General features: G+C 47.0%; 1 protein-coding gene across 9 annotated transcripts in view; it reads right to left on the reverse strand.

The window, feature by feature from the left end:
• GREB1 (growth regulating estrogen receptor binding 1) overlaps positions 1 to 13,882 on the reverse strand; it is a 161,389-nt gene that overhangs the window by 26,644 nt on the left and 120,863 nt on the right. For all 9 annotated transcript variants that reach the window (XM_055377502.2, XM_055377499.2, XM_063696059.1 and 6 more), the window contains 4 exons: positions 5,836 to 6,175; positions 4,243 to 4,358; positions 1,567 to 1,766; positions 138 to 227 (listed from right to left, as the gene is read on the reverse strand). In XM_055377502.2, the coding sequence (XP_055233477.2) occupies positions 138 to 227; positions 1,567 to 1,766; positions 4,243 to 4,358; positions 5,836 to 6,175 (746 nt within the window). The remainder of the gene's footprint in view (positions 1 to 137; positions 228 to 1,566; positions 1,767 to 4,242; positions 4,359 to 5,835; positions 6,176 to 13,882) is intronic.

Genomic DNA, 13,882 nt, shown 5'->3' on the forward strand with positions numbered 1-13,882 from the left:
TTCAAAGATTTCCTTATCTTTCCAGTTCTGATGGAAAATAAAGGAGCAGCAAATAGCCCTCTATAGGTTTCTTTTCATTCTCTGAAACCTCAAAAATCAGTCTGCTGGTCTGGTCCTTCCCGTGGGGGAAGACTCACCGGAAGCCTTGGAGGAGAGGGATGAGGATGCTGAGTCGTGGGAGCGGGACCTCTCCCTTTTCATGGGGCTTCTCTTCTCCGAGGTAGAGCCTGTTCCAAAACACACACGCTGAGAATGCACCGAAATCACCATTCCTGACATTTGCCCAGCACTTCACAGTGTGTAAAGTGTGTTCCCATGCATCACCTCTCCCCATCCATTTACTCATTCACTGCCATCTTCCAGGCCCCCACCATGGACAGGGCACTGAGGAGACAGGAGGGAGTGGGCTGCAGTGCAGAGAGGCACTCTGGGTGCAGCAAAGGCTCCTGCCCATGAGGCACAGCTGCAAGCTGGTGGAGGAGATGCAAAGAGAGAGGGGTCGGGGAGCCTGGGGGAAAAGCAGGGCATCTCCTGGAAGAGGGGGCATCTGGCCGTCGCCCTGAAGGACCTCAGGGTTTTGCAGGTAAAGTAGAGAAAGAAAAACTTTGAGCAGCAGGAAGGGCAGCCGTGCAGCGCAGAGGCCAGAAGGGCAGAGCACAGCCCGGCCACTGCAAGTTTAACGTGGGCCAGTGCCTGGTGCAGTGGGGGCTGTGGGTAGAGAGGAGCAGATGGTGAAACTAAAGAAGGGGGTCCTGAGATGCCAGGGAGCACGGAGACGTGCAGCAGATACTCACAAGTGAAAGAATTAAATCAGAGTCTCTGCCGTGCTTTGAAAAGATGGCTACAGGCGGGCAGGCCTTTCCATCTACATATTACAGACGAGCAAGCTGAGGCTAAGAGCGGTCCCACAGTCAAGACAGACAAGGCAGAGCACATACCCGCGCTGGTGCCCACACCCACCTCCTTCCATTCCACACACTCCACAAATGCTTTCTAGTTTTTGTATGATTGTCTACGTCTTTCTCATCACATTGTTGACTATAGTCAATGCCTTGCGATGTTATCATTTATGTGTCCTATTAAAAAGATGGCATCAGATTTGAAGAGTCTGCAAATGAGCCTGTTTTCACAAATCTTAAAAATGGACAGCACGCTGTTGGGTTGATTCACAGAGGAAATAAACAAGCAAATCACACTAGGTGGGAATTCCACCAGTGAGTGGAACGAGGAACTCTAAGAAATTTTGAACTTGAACTCTAAGAAATCTTAATTTTTCTTCCCATTCTTTAAGAATTCTAGAACTAGGAAAAACCTATAGGGATTTCCATTTTCTCACACCACCAAAAGAGATGGGGAGAAAACAAACAAAATCTGAATTCAGTGAGGGCTCTGCCGTTTCATCCAACACTGGAGACCTCTCATCCAGAGCCGCTGTCCAGCAGACAGGTCCCAGGACCCTGCTGAACTGGAGACAGCTGTCTCCGTAAGCACAGGCAGCCTCAAAGCTCAGAAGCCAAGAAAGACATGCAGACAGGGACGTGTAGGCGGAGGGCAGCCATCCCTCACCTTCTGTCCCCAGCTCCTCATCCTCGTTGTCCGTGCTGCTCAGCTTCTCGGCATCACTCTCCAAGGCCTCATTCCTAGCCCCCTTCTCCAAGGGAACCTCGTTGCTCACAAAGTAGGCAGCCAGGCCCAGCTCCTGCTCCAAGGCTGTTCTCACCAAGCAGGAGGAGTTTATCAGTCGCAGGTCACAGTACCTCAAAGACCTAGCAAGACACAGAAGAAGGTGTCTGTTTAGTGCCTTCCACAAGTGGAGTGCTGTTCCCACTGCTGCAGGCAGCACTGATCAGGACCACACCCCACCTTCCTGGTGAGGACCCAAGGACTCGTACAAGTGGAAAAGCCAACAGTGTTACTGGGAGCTTGCAGCAACAAATTCAGTATAATAGTAAATCTTTGGGGACACCCACTATGCATTTAGCTCTGTGCTGCACTAACTTTTGGGTCAGATAAAAAAGGGGCTTGCAGCACTTTGGGAGGCCGAGGCGGGCGGATCACAAGGTCAGGAGATCGAGACCATCCTGGCTAACACGGTGAAACCCCGTCTCTACTAAAAATACAAAAAATGAGCCACGCATGGTGGCGGGCACCTGTAGTCCCAGCTACTCAGGAGGCTGAGGCAGGAGAATGGAGTGAACTCGGGAGGCAGAGCTTGCCGTGAGCAGAGATTGTGTCACTGCACTCCAGCCAGGGCGACAGAGCGAGACTCCATCTCAAAACAGAACAGACAACAACAACAACAACAAAAAGGGGGGGCTTGAACCTGAGCTCTGCTACTTCCTAGCGACAGAAGCTGTGACAAGCTGCACAACTTCTCTGAGGCTCTGATTTTTTCATCTGAAAGATGGGAATGAATATTAATAACCATCTGGCTGGGTGTGGTGGCTCATGCCTGTAATCCCAGCACTTTGAGAGGCGAAGGTGGGCCGATCACTTGAGGTCAGGAGTTCGAGACCAGCCTAACCAACATGGCAAAACCCCATCTCTACTAAAAATACAAAAATTAGCTGGGTGTGGAGGCAGGTGCCTATAATCCCAGCTCCTCGGGAGGCTGAGGCAGGAGAATCACTTGAACCCAGGAGGCGGAGTCTGCAGTGAGTTGAGATCGCACCACTGCACTCCAGCCTGGGCAACAGAGTGAGACTCCATCTCAAAAAAAAAAAAAAATCTAAGTCCGCTGTGATAAAGATTAAATGTAATCAGTAAGCATTTAATTATTCAATCCAAGTGAACACAGGCCAGGGTACTAGACGCTAGAAATATGATGTCAATCAAGTCGGACACCAACAAGCAATGCTATCTGTGAGCAGCAGAGGAAAGGCCAACCCCGTGCTCAGACTTGCGCAGCAGAAACACAACCAAGGCAAAGGGCTTAGAGAAGGGTACGTGAGGGTTCCCGTGGGGCTCTGAAACTTACTGCTCGTGACCTCAGGCAAATGATCGTTCATTGACTCAACCATGAAACAGGATGGTAATACTACTGCAGCAAGGAGTAAGTTTCATATGAAAAGTCTATCATGATGCCTGGTACAAAGAAGGTACCAGAAGGTACCTGGTACTCAGCAAATGCTTGCTAAAATTTAAAACAGATTAAGACATTGTCTCAGTCCTTAAGGAATTGAAGAAGAAAAGAATTAATCCATGTGAAATAGCAACAAGCACGGTCAAATGTTCTGGAGCCCCCTTCCCCTGGCCCATGAGTATGCAGCATGCACAGGGCCGTTTGCTGAAGTGTGGGGTGCTCGTGGGGGAAGAAGCCAGGCCCACTGCTGGCCAGACTGGCTTAATCTCAGTAAGCCTCAGTTTCTTCATCCGTAAAATGGGACTACTGAAATAGCACCTTTTCCCCAGGATTAAGGTGAGAGTAAAATGAAATAAAACCTAAAAGAAGAATCTAGGACAGTTCCCAGAACATAACAGGAATTCCACTGATGTCGGCTTTTGCTATCTTTTGCTGGCCGTCTGCTCTTCTCCACGGGTATGAAGTCTCTAAAACCCAATCTGTCACTACCAATCCAAGAAACTGCCTTACAGGAGGCGCAGTGACCTGAGTCTCGAGTGTCTGCATGTCTGTGTGGTGGCCTAGAGACCCCCCACACCAGGGGACATCGAGTGGCTGTGTGGCTGAGACTTTCCAGGCTGTGATGGATTCAGGGGGACACATCTTTTGAGACAGTCCACTCTGTGCTGGAAGAACCAGCTCTTCCCGAGCAGCGTCAGTTGCCCCCACTCCCAGAACGCCTCCTAAGCCAGGAGGGCCCAGGCATTGCGGCAGCCTAGGTACCAGCAGGAACTGTGGCTGCAAGTCCTGGAGAGGATGCCGTACTGTCGCAAGCAGAACTGCCATCCCCAGCGCACACAGAGTGCCCCATGGGGAGACACTGAACTCAGGAGGCATGAAATCCTGACTCCACCTGCAGAGCCTCCACCCGCAGAGCCTGGCAACAGCCGTCACCACGAGCCCAAACAGTGCATTTCTGAGAATCAGGAAAAGGGGCACGGGCCTCAGACGCACTCAGGCCCCTGCTGGGAAAGCCACAATGAAGGCCCCAACCACGGTGCCTGTGAATGCGAGTGGTGCTGCCTACCGTCAGGGCACAGCAGCCCCCCTAACATGTTCCCTGAGGGGGCCCAGGCAGCCAGCTCCTCAGAGACCCCCAGGGGCATAACCCCTCCACTCACCTCGGCAAGGACTCCCCGTGCGGGTCCATCCCGCTGAAGATCAGGATGCAAGGCAGACCCTCCAGCTCCAAGTAAGTCTGGGGTCTCCACTCCACATCCTCGATTTTCTGCCACATCTGCAGATAACGAAAAAGAAATAAAGCCACAGACGCCTCCCTTCCCAACCAGCCCAGCTCAGAGGAACCCTGATGGCCTCCCACACCAATTTAAACTCCTTGAACTATATCTTCTGACCAAAAGGAAATTTCTTTAGACTGCAAATAAGCACACCATCCACTTGGCCACCGTATTTTCAGTCATCTAGAACATGTAGACTAGCCAGCCAGAGCATGTTCAAGACATCTCTGTCAGCTGACCAGCTCCGTGAAAGGAAGTCTATGTTGTCAGCTGCTCCTTAAGTCTTTTTTTTTTTTTTTTTTTTTTGAGACAGAGTCTCGCTGAGTCACCCAGGCTGGAGTGCAGTGGCGCAATCTCAGCTCACTGCAACCTCCACCACCAGGGTTCAAGTGATTCTCCTGCCTCAGCCTCCCGAGTAGCTGGGACTACAGGCGCACGCCACCCCATCTGGCTAATTGTTGTATTTTTAGTAGAGACAGGGTTTCTCCATGCTGGCCAGGCTTATCTCGAACTCCTGACCTCAAGTGATCCGCCCGCCTCAGCCTCCTAAAGTGCTGGAATTACAGGCGTAAGCCACCGCGCCCAACCAGCTGTTCCTTATGTCTTGCCTGTGCTCTCTCCTGACAGTGTCCTCCCTTTCATTCCTGTTTTCCACTCATTTGTTCTTTCCCTAAACCTTTTGCATTTTGTGTCACCTGCAGATTGAGTGAGAACCTACTATGGGCCAGGCGCTGTGCTAGGCTTTGGGGGTTGAGTTCTGTGGGGATGGCCATTGCCCCCCACCATCTGGGAGAGGGGCTGGATGACAGGCAGGGAGCATGGCACTGCCCTGGGCATGGCAGAGGGGGAGGGTGGCTTCCTGAAAGAGGAAAGACACCAACCTAAGTGCTGCAGAAAATAAGCAGGGCAGCTCACACCTGGAACCCAGCACTTTGGGAGGCTGAGGCAGGAGGATCGCTTGAACTCAGGAGTTTGAGATCAGCCGGGGCAACATGGAGAAAATTTTAAAAATTTTAAAAATTAGCCAAGTGTGGTGGCACATGCTGGTGGTTCCAGCTACCCAGGAGCCTGAGGTGGGAGGATCCCTGGAGCCCAGGAGCTCAAGGCTGCAGTGAGCTGTGATCACGCCACCACACTCCAGCCTGGGCCACAGAGCGAGACCCTGTCTCAAAGGGGAAAATAAAGAAGCATCAGCTAAACAAAGAAGAGAGGAAATGGATGCCCAGGAAAAAAGAAAGCAGGCTGCCCAGAGGTCTAAAGTCATAAGGCAATGCTGCAGGGCTGTGGGGGTGCTGCTGGGGCAGAGGGCAGAGGGCAGAGGTGGGGAAGCACAGAGAGGAGGCTGAGGGGTGGCTGGGTCTAGGGAAGCCACGTTGGCCACGCCGTGGGGTTTGTGACACTCCCTGCCTCTGGTGGGCCCCTCAGCTCTCCCAGGTACCCCCAGGCCCTCCGCCCCTCCCTGCGCACAGCACCTACCCTGAGCTGCTTTACGAAGTGCTTCCCCACGGTGACGCCTGAGCTGGGACTGCCCAGGATGATCTCAAAGTGCTCCTCCAGCGCCAGCCGGGCCCGTACGTGGGCCAGCCGCTCATAGGCCACGGCCGCCAGGGGCGAACAGGGCACCCGCAGCAGGACCATGAGCCCGTGGCCGCAGGGGCACTGCTTCGGGGAGTTGAGGAGGTTCTGCGTGATCTCCAGCGTCTCCACCGACGTGTAGTTCTTCATCTGCGGGAGGCCGCTCACGGCCATCAGGGCGGCCGCGTAGTGCTGCACGAGAACAAAGGTCCTGATCACCGCGCTGTGCAGGCGGGGGAACCTGCAAGGAACACAGAGAGACCATGCCTGTGACGGCCGCGCCCGCCGGCCTGCTGCTGCCAAGTCACCCAAGACATCCGTCACTCTAGCACAGGCAACTCCGGCATTATACACAGTTGTGTTGCCTCTGGAAGGTGGTTGTGGGAACCTGAATGAGAAGCCTTCTTTAGAAACCAAATTATACAGTCCTTTGTTTTTTCCAGCTGGAAAACAAAAACATAGGTTTGTTGTTATTATGTTTTTCCAGCATTTGGCACTCAGTAGCTGCTCAATAAATATTTGTCCAATGAATGAGCAGATGAATAAATGGTATAAATGCCTATTTTGTCTCTATCAGCACAATGTGCAGCTCTCTGAGGAGGGGACTAAGTTGCCTCTGGTTCCTACTAGAAACAGGAGAACCACCAGCAATCAATATGGAAATGCAGCTACCGGAGGCCCGAGTTCTAAAGGCCCATCTCTGTGTTCACTTCGATCACAGTGAATTATTAGAAATATAACTAAACGTATTTTGACAGACGAATTACAAATCAGAACATATCCAGCCAAATCAAGAATCCCAGTTTTTGCTTCAGAAACTGTGGTTACTATATGTGTCCCCACACAAAGGTGGTGGCTGCTCCCGCAACCACCTGCTCTCCTAGAGTGGCTCTGACCCGTTAGTCAAACAGACCCCAGGGCATCAATGGAAAAGCCCAGGTCCCTGCAGATGATGGTGTTTCTCAACAGGAATAAATAAATTGGTATCCAGTTTATGCACAATGTTCTTCTGGGTTGATTGAGCTGGAATGGGTCCTCCTGACTCTGGCTTTTTGTAGCAAAGGTAAGGTAGTTTCTCCACCTACAAAAATGAGTACCATACCGTGGCCATGCCACCCTGTGAGTTCTATCAGGGCAGCCAGCTCGCCTTCCTACAGCACTTGATAGCATTTCTGACATTGCGATGACATCCCTGCTCCTTCTTCCTGACCATCCTCCTCCTTTTCTTCATGTTTCCTTCAGCACTTCATCCACTACGCAGGTCACCTAAGCTGGAAGCTGGCCTGGCAAGCTTGCCATTACCAGGGCTGTCTAGGAAGGTATAACTGGTCCACAGACTCTGGCATGAAGGGGACTCAGCAGCCCAGGGACTGCTCTACCTACCCCTGGTGCACCTGTCAAATAATGCCCAGGAAACGGATTGCCTGAGGTCAGGAGTTTGAGGCCACCCTGGCCAACATGATGAAACCCTGCCTCTACTAAAAATACAAAAGTTAGTCAGGCATGGTGGCACACGCCTGTAATCCCAGCTACTTGGGAGGCTGAGGCAGGAGAATCGCTTGAACTCAGGAGGTGGAGGTTGCGGCAAGCCAAGATCATGATCACCACTGCACTCCAGCCTGGGCCACAGAGCGAGACTCCATCTCTAAATAAATAAATAAATAAATAAATAAATAAATAAATAAATAAAATAATGCCCAGGAAGAAAGAAAGAAAGTGCAGTAGGGAAAATGGGCTCTGCTCAAAGGACAGAGATTTCTGCTTCTGACAAGATGGAGCAACGGGATCAGGTTTATCCTCCCATCTGAAACAGCTGAAAAACTGAACACATAAATGAAACAACTGCATTTCAATACATGGGACATCAGGCAGTGAAAGACAGTGATCCTAACAACGTGAGACAAATTAGGTGAGTCCCCCAGCTTCTGCCTACAGTTTCTGGGATGTACTCAGGAAGAAGGAAGCCGGCCAAAGCTCGGTGGTCTCCCTGAGTTGAGGAGAGGTATCAGATTCCAGGAAAGCCAAGGCAGCTAGAGATCACAGGGCAAAATACCAAAGAGGAGAGATCTGCAGAGGGTCTCCCTAAAGTCTTCAGTTGATATGAGCAGTGCACATATGTAAGGAAATGACCCAAAGCCAAAACAAGAATCCTTTGGTTGCAAACGAATTAAAGGGAACAATGTCTCAAGTTCATGTAGGGCTGGGAATAGTTCCTGTTTCCACAGCCAATATGGAACACCTCGGAGTCATGAAACATTGTAGAGTACTTACTCAGAGGATTTTGTCTCAGTAATGGGCAAAGTTAGCGCTACATTAAATACTGCTCTGGTCCTGCCTAACAAAGTTTAAAACCAAGACCTGGAAGGATTAAACTGTGTGCAAGTAACTTAGTTATATCACAAAAACACCTCAGTATTTATAGACATACAAATATATCTAGCACCCAACAAGGTAAAATTAACAACATCTGGTATTCTCTCAAAAATTACCAGACATGTAAATAAGCAGGCAAATATGATCCATAATAAAGGGGGGGAACCAATTCATCAGTAGAAACTGACCTAGGAATGACACAGATGACAGAATTTGCAGACAGCAAAATTAAAACAATTATTGTAACTATATTCTGTATGGTTAAAAATCTAGAGGAAAGACTGAACTTGTTGAGTGAAGATATAAAAATCACAAATTAAATTCTAGAGATGAAATCTTCAATGTCGTAGATAGAAAATAAACTAGACCCTGAATTCTCATGGGAGCTATGATCTTTGTATGTGACCTTGCCCTGCCAGCCACAATAGAGTGGTTCAGGTATGGAAACCCAACTCAGGCTGAGCCAGTCTTCTCTTGGGATTTTTCAAACAATAAGAAAGAATAAGTCCCCCTCTGGAATCTAGAGACCGTGAGGCTCAGCATCAAGCAGTGGTAATGTTTTTCAGTGCACGGAGGAAGACACTGTGCAGTGAGATACAATAAAACCATCATACAGATACCAAAGACAAAACAACACAGTCTTGGCGGTGTTTGAATACTTAAGTTGTTAGGTATCTCTGCTGTTCTATGGTTTATTTGTTCAACCTTTCCTATTATTTTACGAGTCAATACATCCCTCTCTTTTTCTGAAAAGAGTTCAAGTTGAGTTTCTGTCACTTGCAACAAAGAGTCCTGATTAATAAACACAGTAACTATGTATCATCAATATGTATGTACATCAATGCACGTGACACCTGAAATTGTCTTTTTTCTCTTAGGAATCCTGTCATAAAACTATGCTTTTATAAGATAAATATATGTATATGTATATGTACATATATGTATATATGTATATATATATGTATATATGTGTGTATATATGTGTGTATATATATGTATGTGTGTATATACACACACACACACACACACACACACATATACTGGATGAAATTGGCAGCAGATTACATAACATAGAAAATAAGATTAATAAACTTGAAAACACAGCAATAGAAACTAAAATGTTCCAGCACTTTGGGAGGCCAAGGCAGGAGAATCACTTGAGGCAAGGAGTTCAAGACCTTGGCAATATAGCAAGAAAAATTTTTAAAAATTGGCCAGGCATGGTGGCATGCACCTGTAGTCCCAGCTGTTTGGGAAGCTGAGATAGGGGGATGGCTTGAGCCCAGGAGTTTGAGGTTACAACGAGCTATGATCATGCCACTGCACTTCAGCCTGGGCAACAGCCCTAAAATATTCTTTCTCTAAAAAATAATAATAATAGGCTAGGCATGGTGGCTCACGCCTGTAATTCCAGCACTTTGGGAGGCCATGGCAAGCAGATCATGAGGTCAGGAGATCGAGACCATCCTGGCCAACATGGTGAAACCCTGTCTCTACTAAAAATACAAAAATTAGCTGGGCGTGGTGGTGTGTGCCTGTAATCCCAGCTACTCAGGAGGCTGAGGCAGGAGAATCACTTGAACCCGGGAGGCGGAGGTTGCAGTGAGCCAAGATCGTGCCTCTGCACTCCAGCCTGGCAACAGAGTGAGACTCCGTCTCAAATAATAATAATAATAATGAAACTAAAATCAAATAGCAATCAATTAAAAGGCAGAGATTGTCACATTTGATTAAAAAGCAAGACTCAACTATAAGCTGCCTACAAGAAATGAAGTTTAAACACAAAAAGAGAAACATGCTCAAAGTAAAAGGATAAAAAATTATAATCTATAGTAACACTAGTCAAAAGAAAACTAGAATAACGATATTAATATCAGAAGAGATTATAAAGCTATAAATAATATTCTTTGGGTCATTTGGAAATAATAAAGGAGTCAACTTATCAAGAGACACTTCACCAAAGATGATACACAAATGGCAGATAAACATAGGAAAAGATGTTCGACATCATTAGTCATTGGAGAAATTAAAATTAAAATTACGAACTACCACCTCATACCTATTAGAATGAATAAAATTTAAAATACTGACCATACCAAGTGCTGACAAAGATGTGGAGCCACTGAAATTCTGATGGGAATGTAAAATGAACGACAGCTGACCCTTGAATAACACGGGCTTGAACTTCAAGGGTCCACTTGTATGTGGATTTTTAACCAAATGCAAATCAAAAATACAGTATTTTCTAGACGTGAAACCCATGTACATGGAAAGCTGACTTTTGCTTACATGTGGGTTCCAGAGGGCTGACCATGGGACTTGAGTATGCATGGATTTTGGTATGGCGGGGACAGTTCTGGAGTTAACCCCCCGTGTATACCAAGGGACAACTACGCTTTGGAAAACAATTTGGCAGCTTGTGAAAAAGTTAAACATACACCTATCAAATAACCCAGCCATTTCACAACTAGGTGTTTACCCATGAAAAGGGAAAGTATATGTCTATACAAAGCTTTGTACATGAATGTTCATAGCACCTTTATCTGTAATAGCCAAAACCAAAAAACAACCTAACTGCCTCTTAACCAGTAAATAAACAAACTAGTATGGCCATACGATAGTATTCTATTCTAGAATACCAGCAGTAAAAAGGAACAAACTATTGATACATAAAACAACATGGATGAATTTCAATATAATTATACAGAGTGAAAGATGCCAGGCCAAAAACAGAGTGCCTATTGTACAATTCCATTTATATAAAACTCTAGAAAATGCAAACTACATTTCTACTGTGGGAAAGGACAGGAGGAAGGAATTACAAAGGGGCAGGAGAAAACTGTTTTTCATTACCTTTTGGTGACCAGTCTACACGTGGATCAAAATGTAAATTGAATACTTTAAATATGCACAGCCGGGCACGGTGGCTCACGCCTGTAATCCCAACACTTTGGGAAGCTGAGGTGGGCGGATCATGAAGTCAGGAGTTTGAGACCAGCCTGACCAACGTGGTGAAACCCCGTCTCTACTAAAACTACAAAAATTAGCTGGCCGTGGTGGCAAGCGCCTGTAATTCCAGCTACTTGGGAGGCTGAGGTAGGAGAATTGCTTGAACCTGGGAGGCAGAGGTTGCAGTGAGCTGAGATCGTGCCGTTGCACTTCAGCCTGGGCGACAGAGTGAGACTCTGTCTCAAAAAAAAGAAAAAAAAAGATATACCGTCTACTGGCTGTCAGTTATTCCCCATTAAAGCTGCTGTGTAAAAAAAAAAAAAAAGAAGCAGGCTCTGGTGTCCAGCTCCAGACAGTACCCCCAGGTCAGGCACAGAAATGTACCCTAGCTGTGGCTCAGCAGAGAACTATGCCCACCCTTAAGCCTCTGTGGTAGGTACTAAAGGAAAAAAGTTCCATAGACAATATATTAGAATAAAAATAGGAGCTGTCAAAGGTCTAGATCTTTTGTTTTTAAGTCACAGTAGGTTTGTGTCCAACTGACAGTCCTATAAGCAGTTTTCCCAGCCGTATGCTGGCGTTTATGGCACATGGAGGACTAACAGTCTGGCCGCACACATGGTGGCAAGAGGCAGTAACCCCGTGTTCTAACCTTTATCTCCTTCTGTTCAAATTACCAGTTTCAAGAGAGTTCTCCAGACAAATGATTCCTAGTAAAGGCAGTGCGGTATGGTGGAAAGATGTCAAACCTGTCTGCAGTCCATGTTGCCACCAACAGGCTGCATGAACTCAGGCAAATCACTCTCCCACTCGGCTTCAGTTCCCACAATTATAAAATGAGGTGGTTGGGCCAAATAATTCCTAGAAGTTCCTATGATTCTCCATACTTCAACAATCCAGGGTTTGAAATTCTCTTTTTGCCCAGTGAGACATAAGATTTAATCTCTGCAACACTTCTAGTTTAGCAGAGAGGGAGAGAGAAGAGAGGATGATGATGGTGAATAGTGGTGGAGGTGGTGGTGCTAGCAGCCAACAGAAGCATGTAATGTGTGCCAGGCCCTGTTTCCAACGCTTTACGTGTATGAATCCATTTAATCCTTATAGTACCTCTATGATGTAGGTGTTATCATCCCCAAAGAAAATCGAGAAACTTTCTCAAAGTCTCACAGCTGGTTAATGGCAGATTCAGGATTCAAACCCAGGAAGGATGATTTTGGAGCCTGAGCTCTCAGCATGCAACTGTTACTGAATGTGCATACGTACATTAGCTCATGAAACTCTAAGAAGCCACTAGGAAGGTGGATTTCTACAGGTCAGGGTACAGAAGTTTAGACAGGTTAGATGATTTGCCAAGGTTAAAACTAATAGAGGGTAAACCAAGATGTATTGGCATGGTGGTCACAGCCCACCCTTTACTAGCTGTGAGACTTTGGTCAATGTGGCTTGGTGGCTACGTGGTTTTGGAGCCAAGCAAGCAGGGTTGGGATCCAGTTTCACTGTAAACCCCCCATGTGACTCTGGACAAGTAGCCTAAGTTCTCTAAGTCTCAGTTTCTTCGACTGAAAAAGGGAGATAACAGTATTTCCTATCTCACTGTGTCACTGTGAGGATTATTTTAGGTAATAAATATAGAGTGCTGAGCCCAGTGTCTACAACATACTAAACACATCATGTGTGCTCACTGTCTGAGGAGAAGCAGAGGAAAGGCAAAGGCCGGTTTTCTTGCCTCAATGTGAAATCTTGGAGGGCTACTTCATGCAGCCAGTTGATGAGAGCTCAGCTGTCGATCCATGCGCTGGAGAACTGACCTGATTAATTTCTATCAGTATCACAGAACCGAACAGTATCTAAGAGATTTAGTTTCTGCAAGAGTGTTCTGGGAAATTCTAGTCCCACGAGCTACTGGACACATCTCTAGCCTTCTGGAGAATTATAGCATGCATGGATGTGCTGAAGGCTCCAAGAACTCTCATGGAAAAGAAGTCCTTTCCTTAAATGTTTCTCAGACACGTTTGACCATGGAACCCCTTTATGCTTAATAGCTATCAGTATCCAGCCAAAGCAGTATACCTTGGAACACAGCTTGAGAAGGATATGTCTAACTTCATCCCTTGGTCTGCAAATGAGAAGAATGAGGTTCAATAAGAAAAGCGGGTAGAAACCAGCTCATGCTGACAATCAGTGGTATTTTGTTCAGTGGCATTTTGCTTTGCATTAGATCGTCTATAAAACTTGGCCTGGCTTTACCACGAATAAACCATGTGGTCCCTGGCAATCACTTAGCCTGTCTGAGCCTCAATTTCATCTATAAAATGAGGTCTGTTGCGACAGGGTTAAAGGGGCTGGCTGTGCAGTCAGATTGATTCTGGGTTCTCACCCAGTTCTGTCACTTGCTAGACACGTAGCCTGAGAAAGCTATGGGGCCTCTCCAAGCCTCAGCCTCTTCATTTGCAAAGTAGCAAGTGGCTCAGAGAGGCAGTGAGGATCAAATCAGATAATGAAAGTAAAGTCCATGGAAGAGTGAACGGCACAAAATAAACATTCAATACATGATATGCATCGGAAATAAAAATAAAGCTGACTATGATCATCACTCCAGTTTCTTTTAAAGTTTTGTTATCTTCCT

This window comes from Gorilla gorilla, chromosome 12 (assembly GCF_029281585.2).
Source record: "Gorilla gorilla gorilla isolate KB3781 chromosome 12, NHGRI_mGorGor1-v2.1_pri, whole genome shotgun sequence".
NCBI lineage: Eukaryota > Metazoa > Chordata > Mammalia > Primates > Hominidae > Gorilla > Gorilla gorilla.